The 11,708-nt window shown below is 42.8% G+C and overlaps 1 protein-coding gene and 1 long non-coding RNA gene across 2 annotated transcripts; both read left to right on the top strand.

Annotated features, from left to right (window-relative positions):
• The first annotated feature begins 2,444 nt into the window (after positions 1-2,444).
• On the top strand, positions 2,445-6,739 carry LOC131243974 (probable aquaporin PIP1-4). Its single transcript, XM_058243637.1, has 4 exons — positions 2,445-2,826; positions 4,692-4,987; positions 5,316-5,456; positions 6,348-6,739. The coding sequence occupies exons 1-4, from the start codon at positions 2,496-2,498 to the stop codon at positions 6,441-6,443; spliced, it is 864 nt and encodes a 287-aa protein (XP_058099620.1). The 5' UTR covers positions 2,445-2,495; the 3' UTR covers positions 6,444-6,739.
• LOC131243975 (uncharacterized) lies at positions 2,844-4,111 on the top strand. The gene is made up of 2 exons (XR_009170233.1): positions 2,844-2,948; positions 3,835-4,111. It is a non-coding gene; the product is annotated as an uncharacterized LOC131243975 (long non-coding RNA).
• Positions 6,740-11,708: the final 4,969 nt, after the last annotated feature.

Here is an 11,708-nt window from a genome sequence, read left to right as displayed (position 1 = left end):
TAAAGACAGAATATGCACAAGAGGTGAGACGGTGAATCTATGATGGGGACGATTAGATATGAAGCTTAGAGTTATGGTTCATAATTATTGAAGCCATGATGTAATTTTTTTTCTAGATGTCTTCAATCTGTACAAAAACATAGGTGTTCAATTGATCGAACGAGATGCTTGATCAATCGAAACATTGGATTAAACAGATTGGTCTTTAGATAGTTTTGGACAAGTTCGATCGATCAACCTTAGAGGTTCGAGCGATCAATATAATTCAAAAAATTCATGTTAACTTTTTGAACACTTTTAAACATGAAGATGGGGGCTCGATCGATCAAGGTTGCACAATCAATGTTTAGATCGACGATGAGCATGATTTTGAGTAATTGCTCGATTTGTTTTCTATTTTAAGTATAACACTATATATATGAGTGTAATGCATGATTATGTTACCGAACGACTTGTTTTAGATAGAAAATAGGATTTTAAGAAGGGTTCTTGCATTTGTAACTTGATCTATCTCTTGCACTTTCATTTTTATAATGGATCACTCGCCGCTTTGTGCCATGTTTTTCCCACAAGAATTTTTCCACATAAAATTATGTATTTTCTATATTGCTTTATTTATGTCTTTCGCTTGTGTGATTCAAATTCAGGATTAGCTTCGGAAGCTTCCAACACCCACTTTGATAAAGGGATCAAAGGCAAACTCATATAAGTGCGTCCTATATTTTTCCTTAAACAAACACATACATACTCAAACTCAAGAATTTTGTATTAAAATGCAATACGTATACCACCGATTAATAGGATCGATTTCTTTCAAGTCAATTATAAGTGTCATTTGGACCAAAGGCATACACTTATTTGGATTTGAACCTAGCCTGGACCTGACTTGTACGTTGATGGAGAATGATTGGGTTTGGAGCTGGAATCTAGAGCTGACTGTTAATTGGCTTGGTTCTGTAATTGATTACAAGAGTGTGGGCCACTCAAAATGGGCGAAATTTCTGGCCCGTTGGATGCATGAGTGTATGCCCACGCTGGAGCAGTAGGGCCATCTATGAGCATGTACCGGAATTCAAGCCATTCAATTGTGGGCCCCAATGTAGATGGCACAGACCAGAAATCAAATTAATCGAACCAAGAAAAGTTTGTTTGATTTGGACCATTGACCTGTTTTCATTTCAACCGTCCAATTGATAGCCAATAGTCAGATCGGTTATGATCACTTCTTCACTGTTGCTTTAGGTTTAATAGGGATAGATGCACAGGCGCCTTATGATTTGGATGGTCTGGATGAGGTCCATTTATGCCTAATGGCCGCGTGCACGAGCACGGATAGACATATTCCTTCACCGAGTTCTGGAACGTTATTATAGTATCTAAAGGACAGCATGAACAGCTCTGATAAGCCATTATCATCATGTGATCTCTCATTCTATCATCTCTCTCTCTCAATTTTTAAGGGTCCTTTTTGCAGCCGCCAAAGACACATGATCAGGATCGTCCATTTGCTGTTCTTCAGACTCATCCATTCGTTAGCCATCAATTGGAAGGTCAGGATAATCAGATTAGCATACTTTTCGAGCTATCCTTCATCCCAGTAGGGCCCACAATTTGGACAGTCCAGATGAACTGGGCATGTAAGACACGGGTTCACTAATGACGTGGCCTAACTCAGTGACGAACGCTTCTACCACTTGTTCTGAAAAAGTAGGGCGACAATTTTGGGTACTACCGCTCGCCAGGACCTGGGTAGATATATTTTATATATTTTACTTGTAATGGCTCTGCGGGGCCACCCTTGATTTATGTATTTTATCCACGCCGTTCATTTATTTTGAAAGATTATTTTAAGTCGTGTATCCAAAAGGTAGGCAAATCGAAGGCTCAAGTGGACCACATCACTAGCGGGAATTTAAAACCCACCGTTGAAAACTTCTCTAGGGCTACAGAAGTTTTGCATCAAGCTGATATTATTTTTTTTTCCTTTTATAAACAGAGGTCTACGAGACCTTATGAACAGGTTGGATGGCAAATAAATATCACAGTGGGGCCTTAGAAAGTTTTCAACGGTAAGAGTTCAATCCCCACTGCTTCATGTGGTTGGTCCACGTTAGCATTCAATATGCATCCTTTTCTTGCTCAAGTAATAAAATGACGCGTGAAAGTAGATATACGGCATGGATAAAACATATAGATGACGGTGGGCCGCACAGAGCCCCTGACATTAATTTCCGTCCCTAGCTAGGTACCAATCCGCGCCCGAAAACGTGATGGGCGGCCGTCCACAGAAACAAGTCCCACCAAAGAGGAAAACGGACACGAGAGACTCCGTGAATGGTCGGTCGCCTATCCCCACACACCAACCATAAATAATTTTTAATATATCGGTGGGCCCCACCTCATCGACCCTTATAAACCCCACTTCCCTCTTCTTTATCACTGCAAAACCAGAAAGGGGAGAGAGAGAGAGAGAGAGAGAGAGAGAGATCAGAGAGATGGAAGGAAAGGAGGAAGATGTGAAGCTTGGAGCTAACAAATTCTCGGAGAGGCAACCGATAGGGACATCAGCGCAGAGCGATGACAAGGACTACAAGGAGCCACCTCCAGCGCCCTTGTTCGAGCCAGGCGAGCTGAGTTCCTGGTCCTTCTACCGAGCTGGAATCGCTGAGTTCGTCGCCACTTTCTTATTCCTCTACATCACCATTTTGACGGTCATGGGCGTCAAGAGATCCGATAGCATGTGCGCCAGCGTCGGCATTCAAGGCATTGCTTGGGCTTTTGGAGGCATGATCTTCGCCCTCGTCTACTGTACGGCTGGAATCTCTGGTCAGGAAAAACCCTCTCTCTCTCTCTCTCTCTCTCTCTCTCTAGCTTGATAGTCCATTTGAGCGTCCAAAAATTTAATCCGCGGGACACCACTTGCGTGAGCCCACCTTCGGTTCAAAATTGTAGTTTGGACGATTCTTTGTGCGGACCTCTCTGGGATGGGACTCACTATATCGTTCCATCTCTTGACTGCATGTCCATGCTGTGTCCTGCTGGATAAGCGGCTCCGATCATGAGTGTGCAACCAGGCGAGCAACTACGGACTACAAGTTTGGGTGTTCCCTCGGACTTCCACGGGCTGCAGTTAGTCCGCGGACTACTGAAGTGAAATGGTCGATCGCCGGTTGAGTCTTGTTTATCCGTTTAAGGGCCTGTTTGGTAGCGTGGATTTGGAACCCCCAGGATTAGAAACCCCCTGGATCTGCAATCTTTCCGGTGTGTTTGGAACCCTGGAGTGTGAATTAACTTTAATCGAAAAGTACTTATTCATGGTATATTTAATGGGGTTTGAATTTAATTATTAAATCAACTTTAATACATCTAATTAGTGGGATATGTAATTTTTGACATAATGGTTGTGATAAGCCTGATGAAATATATGCTTTGCCCAAGAATGATGAAATTTCTAAGTCTCGGATAGACCACAAGCACACGATCATGTCCGAGTGATTAGCCAACTATCTTTAATCATTGATTTACATGGACAATGTTTGGACGGTACTGGACAATGTTTGGACCATGCTGATTTACATGGACAATGTTTGGACGGTGCTGATCATCATTAGTGGGCCATGTGTCCAATAGAATGATAGTGTATACCGACACACATGTTACACCTTCAATTATTGAAATAATTTTAGGTGTAACGGAAGTTCTGACAGTGGATTGCAAACCTTTTGAGGGGGAGTGAAAACCTCCTGGATTTGAAACCCCCTCAAATCCCTGCCAATCCGCGGTGCCAAACGACCCCTAAGACTCATCTCAGTAGGTAGGTGCTACCGAGGATAGGTCAATTGGAGGTTTTCTTTTATGTAAAATGATAATTGCCGTTCTATAAATCTGCCTGAATGCACACCGTTGATTATTCTCTGAATCAATCGGTCCCTGGATCGAATCGTTCGATCGTTTGTAGGAAATCATACTCCAAACACAACCTCTTCCAGGTGGGATCCTTACTTTCGTCGAGTGGTAGACTATCAGGAGTTTTAACACCTGGTCACGGGTTCGAGTATCCATGGGTGGTGCTATTTCAGGGTGTGTGGCGAGAGTGCGTGTAAATAAATTTTTTTTTCTTTAAAAAAAAAAAAACCCTCTTCCAGGTGAGGTCGATCTCTTGAACGATTCCATTATCATCATCCATGCGCATGGCTCAACTAGAGGCTACGAACAAACTTTAGTAGTCCGCGGACTACGAGATTTGCCTAACAGTAAACATTATCTTTTCTTCTGTGGCCACCATTCATTAGGCTTCCAATATCCAAGAAATAGTACCCTGCCTTTTGAGATATGCGTCCAAGATGAAACTGTACTAGGGTTAGTAGGTGGGCCTACCCAGTGGGCCTATGGATTGGACCTGTCAATAGGCCCACCTTTTACTTTTGGGCCACTTGCAACCTTGATGGTGCATCTGGCGATACTATACACTGAATTTTGTCCTATGTTACAGCCTTTATACGGCCCACCTTCTGAATGGATGGCCTGAATTTCACGACCCACCTGATATATAACAGCCCACTTCACGACCGAACTGGACTGGCGTGAATCTCACTTCACAACCCACTCACAAAGAAGCCCACCTGATGAATGGACCAGATTGGAATTAATTAATGTCTTAAGTAGCGAAATTATACATGGCAATGGTGCAGGTGGTCACATAAACCCGGCGGTGACGTTCGGTCTGCTGCTAGCCCGAAAGCTGTCTCTCACAAGGGCAGTGTTCTACATGGTGATGCAATGCTTGGGAGCCATCTGCGGTGCTGGTGTTGTGAAAGGCTTCGAGAAGACCCGTTATCAGACGCTGGGAGGTGGGGCCAACACCGTCAACCATGGCTACACCAAGGGAGATGGCCTTGGTGCTGAGATCGTCGGAACCTTCGTCCTTGTTTACACCGTCTTCTCCGCCACTGATGCCAAAAGAAGCGCCAGAGACTCCCATGTTCCTGTAAGCCAGCTCTGAGGCTGATGATTAATTCATATTTAAGCATTTTTAAAAAAAAAAAAAAATTTAATCATGAATTGAATGCCATTAGCTAGTGAACCATGGTTCAAGCACCACCAGTCGACCCTGACCATGCCGGTTGGATCGATTGTGTGGAGGACTTGTCCAGTGAGCTGTCGCTATGGGCCATCTTGATAGATTTGGGACTCTCATTTGCTGAACCCCAATTCAATCTTTTCAGGAAGGAGCTCATTCTAGGATGAATGGATTTTGAGCATTTTGATTGTTTGTTTTTATCTGAGGAATGTGTTTGTTGCTGTTGAATGAACAGATCTTGGCTCCTCTGCCTATTGGATTCGCCGTGTTTCTTGTCCATCTGGCAACCATCCCAATCACTGGAACTGGAATAAACCCAGCTAGAAGTCTTGGAGCGGCCATCATCTACAACAAAGATCATGCATGGGATGACCATGTAAGCTTTTATAGATTCACAACTAATAAGCTTTTCCAAAACTGTTACTGTTTTATGCATGTTTGGATTCTCTATCGAATTGAATTGCAATTGTGTGAATGGAGTGGCAATAACCAAATTGTTGTATTTGCCGTATTTCTTGTCCATTTGAATTGAACAAATTGCATTTCAATTTGACTGATCATCCAAACACAGCCAAAACCTCGAGATTTAAGATTTCCCAATTGAAAATGGGAACTTTATCACTTTTTCTTTTTACACTGTGACCCACTTTACCAAAAAACCGGATGGAAGTTACCCCTACATTACTATTGAGAGCACTGATTAAAAAAAAAAAAGAAGCATAATCACCATCATCATCATACAGTGGGCCATGCCTGCAAGATGCCACTACATGGCCAATGATGGGGCTTCTTTTCATAAAAGATTGATCACGTTTGCTGCCCCAAGTGGGAAAAGAACAGCATGCTCTGATTGTGGGGCCCACTGGAAATGTGTGGACCAGTCACATAGACAATGGGCCTAGCAAGACGCACTTTTCCATACTTGGAACCCCTTCCCTTCTATAGTGCAAGTGAACTGATAGTTTAAAAATTAAAAAAAGAAAAAATGAAAATTCAAATTTGAACTGTATTGGTTGGCCCACCTAAGTAAAGAAGTGCATCTAGAGGGATATTTTGATCAATATGGATTTCGGCCACCCTGTTCTTAGGTGCCCCTATCAGCATACGATTGGTGATCCACGTTTGCTCCTGGATTGGATTTGGGCTTATACCTTTTGAACTGATTTGGGACGGGCCTATTTAAATTTTCCTGGGCCTTGATCATCCGGTTCGCATGAGTTTCCAAACAATCTCCGTTGACCATAACTTGTTGCTGTTTTGATTGCAGTGGATCTTCTGGGTGGGCCCCTTCATCGGAGCCGCGCTCGCAGCCGTCTACCATGTGATCGTGATCCGGGCCATTCCATTCAAATCCAGGTCCTAATCCAAACGCCATCTAATATATCATCAGTGGTCATGGATTCTATATTATGATATTTGGAGTTTTCCTTTTTTTTTTTTTTTTTCTTTTTTTAAATTATAAATGTATGTACTCTCCCAAGTTACTCTTATCTAGTAGAGTTTGCTGTAAATGTTGGTGGGCCGTCCTTTCATTTCTGTCCCTTTGCGTGAGTGCTGTGAATTTTACACATCAAATGCACCGAATCCACCGACCGAAATAATTTGTAACGGATAGAAATGGCATGAATGGTGCTGTCATGTGAGATGACCGCTGTCCTATCTGGGAATATTAGTTGTGCACATGAGATTTATGTGATGTGGAACAGTCATCCCATGTGAATAAAGGTGGATGGACAGTTCGTGGGTGGTTGTGGTTGGTCGGGAAAAGATATGGGTCTTGGAGCCTAGCTTGAGATGAGTTGGCTGTGGTCGGTAAAAGTTACGGGTCTTGGAGCCTAGCTTGAGATGAGTTGGCTGTGTCCCATCTCTAACATCATCATCCACACGTGGTATGTCTTGATTGGTTGAAATATATGATTTTTTTGGGACACCATGTGGCCGCAAGCGAGTGTTGTTGTATGTCGCATGTGGGGTGTAGGTCATATTCGCGCAAATCTACACTCGACGCTAATTGTCTGATCATGCTATTCAAATTTTTGCTGAACCGACTGGGACTTGGCCGGACCTGATCCGTTTCAACACTAGGAGTCCAACCCTGACTAAGGCAAGTCAGGCGGTTCCCCTTCTACTGGTGCGATTCACAACTCGGGCCCCAAAGGATCGGAGTCACCGAGTCTTAAGCCCGTGGTCCCCATAACGTTTTGATCCATCAGCAACCGTTGTCCATCTGAACGATATCTGGCCAATTTCTCCAATCCCACATGTGTGAGTGTTCGAGGCAGTCCAAATGGTCCACGTGCTCGAACACGACATACTAGCAGGAGATCCAAACCATCCATAAGGTGGGTGTCACAGAATATTGTACTGATGCAAAAATCAGATCAGTCCACTGATCGCGTGGAGCATAATTTTAGTAGCAATGGTGTGCTTAGAGACAGGTGGTCAATTTCTTTTTGAGTGTTTAAATTTGTTTTATAAACTGTGGCCCACCTTATCAATGGATCCGCCTAATGTTTGCACCAGACATCTACACATCTGTACACCCGATGAATGGCTTGGATCTCACTTCTTCCGTGCCATGTCAGTACCGCAACTTGCTGGCATCTAAATGGGATTAAAATGGACCTAATGTCACGGATTATGATGAGAACTTATTAACCATTCATCCAATGTTCACAAGCATCACGGACTCACACACCAATCTATTATGCTCAAGGCAAATAAAGAAGAAAAAAGTCAGTTTTCAGGACAATGTAATCTCTCTCCCAAATGAAATTGGGTTTACATAAAATACAGTAGAAGAGTATGAAATTGTTCTTCGAGTAGCATTGTGGCTTGATGGCTAGTACATCTCTAGTGATCAGGCTAGAGTTGTACATGAGCACAGTTAGCTCGGTAACTTGCTCGACTCAACTCGGATCGGAAATCTGTTCGAACCGACTCAAGCCATTTTTTGAGAGCTTGGAATATTTCGAGTCAAGTCTGAGTTGGACCTAGATTGACTCGGCTCGATTTAGTATTGAGCTCGACATGACTCGGATCAAGTTCTAAGTTAATATATAAGGATTAAAATAAATAAATAAATAAATAAATAAATCTCATTCACCGGACCCTACCATTTTGTCTAACCCAGCAACCCTTACCCATTTCTCCCTCCCTTCCACCTAAATCACCCGAACCTAACCCATTTCTCCCTCTCTTTCACCCAAATCGTCCGTCCGTTCACCTAATACTCTCGTCGTTCTCCACCGCCCGGTGAAATTCCTTCTTCCAGCATCTGTCCGGACGATCTCCTCTCCCAAAGTGAGTCCTCTCTTCTACTCTCTCCATTTTTTTCGACGAGCAAGTCTGTTTAAATAGCAGAACACATTCGAAACTCAGCTCGAACTCGACTCGAACTGGACCGAACTGCTGGCCGAGCCGAAAACAAGCTGCTATTCCATGTTCAAAGGCCGAGCCGAGTCAAGCAAGCACAACATAGTCTTATGATGTGCACATGGATGACTAAAATGCATATTGCATGTGATATGAAATTCAAAGCAATCCGATCTTATCCATTTTATACCTGATTGCCAGCCCAAGCAACTAAGACATGCACTTGGGCTTTAAATGCTTGTCAGTAGTAACAATTGGTCCTTTCGACCATTGATAACCAAAACCATGCGGCACACTTGAAAAACTCCAACTCCCTGCAAATTTTTTGCTCACATGTGGCAAGTAGCACACGTGTATAAAGTTTAAAATGCTCATCAATTTGATAAGGACAGGGAGACTCTACAGCGATAATGTCCTATAGCTGTGGTTTTTTCTGCCACTATATATATATATGAAAATCGGCCTCTATGTTTATAATTGACACAAAGATTACTCAATCATCTTATTTTAGCAATTAAGTGTCCACGAGTCAGATGTTTCAGCTTTTCATCCCATATGATTTAGGAATTGTGACTTATTTATGGTGGCCTTTTTACAATCTCAATGGTTTGATAGAAACCATTGGTTTGTTGATTCCCGATACAGATGGATCATTCCCCAAAATTCTCCTTGATAGGATAATTATAACCTGACGCAGGGAAGGACGTGAGGTCGAGCACCGTCTTCCTCAAGAGGATAACTATTCTAATTCCACGGAACTTCTCTGGACTCCTCTCTGGACTCTTCACAGAGACTTCTGAAATTCACAAGGAAAGAAAGTAAGAAAATGGAAATAAATTCTAATAAATTTAAAATTGATTAATGAATGGAAAAATAAAATAAAATGAGTTCACAACCATTTAAATAGGGATACCAAGCAATGGAAAAGAAATCAGAATCAAACTACAACTAAAACTTGTAGAATTCACGACTTACTATTTATAGACGATCGTGATGTCTACTAGTGCGCAAGGTTTTTGGCCAAAAATAGTAAGTGTCCTATTTTGCTTCAAGAAGTTGTTCTCCTAATTTTTCTAAGCTCTTTTCAAGTTGCAACTCCTAAAGTCCAACGGATGAAGAGTTATAATCAAACTAAAACTTTCTATTTATAATAAAAACGACCGTCGATTTGGCAGTATTTCACAAATCCGGCTTGCACAATCCCGCGTAGCAGGGTTGGTTGGCTTAAGTAGCTCGTTCTACCCCAAAATCATATGTTTTATGTCTGATAACTCATTCCGGATTGTGAGATACGCCTGATTTAAGGTCCGATGGTCCAAATCACTTATGTCATCGACCGGGCCTTTTTTTATCCATCTTGACCATGTAACGCAAGCCTCTCTATATCATAACCTTTCAATTTGTGGCCTACAAATAAACAGTTAGGAAAAGAAATGCAGATATGGTCCACATTCAACTGAAAAATGTGTCCATATCTTTCAGAGGCGCGTCACATCTACTATGGGGCATAACAGCCCAATGGTCTGGATTTGTCCGAATTGAAGAAACATGTCTACTGTAATAATAAAATCCATCTAATGTCGAACCTACTACCTTCTGGGTGTCACAGGATGGAGGCCTTAGCCAGATCCACTAAATCTTTGTAGGTTAAGCTTAACTTACAATACCATACCTGTGGACCAATGCTTCTATCATGTGCACCCCCTCATTTTCTCCTCGGCATCCAGAAATCAAGCTGATGAAGGGCCACACCATGTAAAATCATGCCTAAAACCTCTAAAATCAAAGTGTGTCCCACCTAACTTTCCCAATGTCCTGATTTCTGGGATGTCCATTCATCCTGATTGGGCACATCTTCTGAATGTATTGAATGATATATAAAATGCATGGTGGGCCCACACAATCTGGAAGTTCTTTAATGGTGGACATCCCCATCCCAAGTAACTTTTGCAGAGGCCTATTTTAGAAACAAGGAGAGCATGAGGGGTAGGACATGACGGAGGGATTAGATGTCATGGACACAACACCTACGAAAAAAACATTTCAATTCACGGTTTCCGCCTAATAATGGCCACAAGTGGGCTTGAATAGTTCACTACTTGTCCAGGCCTAGCCCATGAGCCAACGACTTGGGACGATCCCCGGCTCGTCCAAATACATAGTTTCTGTGCATAGACCCATCTGGCCCATTAAACAAATCAATGGTCCGACAACATGCCAACATGTTATCGAAAGAGGACTTGTTGGGCCTAAAAACTCAGGCCCGTTCACAATTGGGTTTGAACCGAGTTCATCCTAGGGAGGGTGGGGCTAGCCCAATCTAGTAGCCTACGCTCACCACAAGTGCCAACCTGGTGTGGTTGGAACCCACTCCGAGTATAAAATCATACCCAGAAATATTGGTGGTCCGGTCATCAGGTAGACAATCCCTTTGTGAAAAAGAATTAATGACCCGTTTTGAGTAAAATTATCACATGTGGGCTGCTTGATAAGTGGACCAGCCTGACTTTTGCACATGACCATCTTCGGAATGGAGCCCACCGAATGCACCACCCAGATGTTGGACGCACTACTAACCTGTTTGACATTGCTGCTACGGTCAAAGGTGGATGTGAGGAGATGGTACAGTGGAGCTGGTAGAACTAGAATATGATAGAGCCATCAGTAACTCCATCGGACACCTGATAAGGTAATCTATCATCCAGGACCATCCATCTAGTGTTTTTTGTTAGGATTTTGGCCTGCGAAATCATACAGATCTAGATCTAGGATAGTAATCCAATGATACCAAGCACACACAAGAGAACATAGAATTAACATGAAAAACCCTTGCGGGAAAAAATCATGGCACAAAGCGACGGAAAATCCACTATGAAAAGAAAATTACAAGAGAGAGGACTTACCCGATTCGAACAACCTCGAGTCTCACCCTTGCTAAACCCTTTGATAACCCTAGAATCATTTATAATGCTTTAGAATAATTTCTCATACTTTAGAAAAGCCTTAGAGACACCTATTTATAGTTTAGGCAACTTCCCCTTCGCACCCTTGCGAAAGGCAACACAGAATCCGTAGTCCGCATCAAATTCGGAAACAAATTTGCGTAACCACGACTAGTTGAGCCGAGTCCACGACTGGTCGAGGGACCCCTACGACCGGTCGAGCAATCCCCACGACTGGTTGAGCGGCCTGGACACCAAAAGGTGAGCTCGCTGGACTTTGAGTCGAGTTGGCCACGACCGGTCGAGATGAC

Source organism: Magnolia sinica, chromosome 4 (genome assembly GCF_029962835.1).
Source record: "Magnolia sinica isolate HGM2019 chromosome 4, MsV1, whole genome shotgun sequence".
Classification (NCBI taxonomy): domain Eukaryota; kingdom Viridiplantae; phylum Streptophyta; class Magnoliopsida; order Magnoliales; family Magnoliaceae; genus Magnolia; species Magnolia sinica.
Note: the sequence above shows the minus strand (reverse complement) of the source record. Positions and strands in the feature narration are given on the sequence as shown.

What these genes read in the sequence shown, in the direction of transcription:
- LOC131243974 (XM_058243637.1), top strand. Translation starts at nt 2,496, where the DNA reads ATGGAAGGAAAGGAGGAAGATGTGAAGCTTGGAGCTAACAAATTCTCG. An exon ending in CTGTACGGCTGGAATCTCTG is followed by an intron (nt 2,827 to 4,691) that starts GTCAGGAAAAAC and finishes GCAATGGTGCAG; the next exon opens with GTGGTCACATAAACCCGGCG. An exon ending in CCAGAGACTCCCATGTTCCT is followed by an intron (nt 4,988 to 5,315) that starts GTAAGCCAGCTC and finishes TTGAATGAACAG; the next exon opens with ATCTTGGCTCCTCTGCCTAT.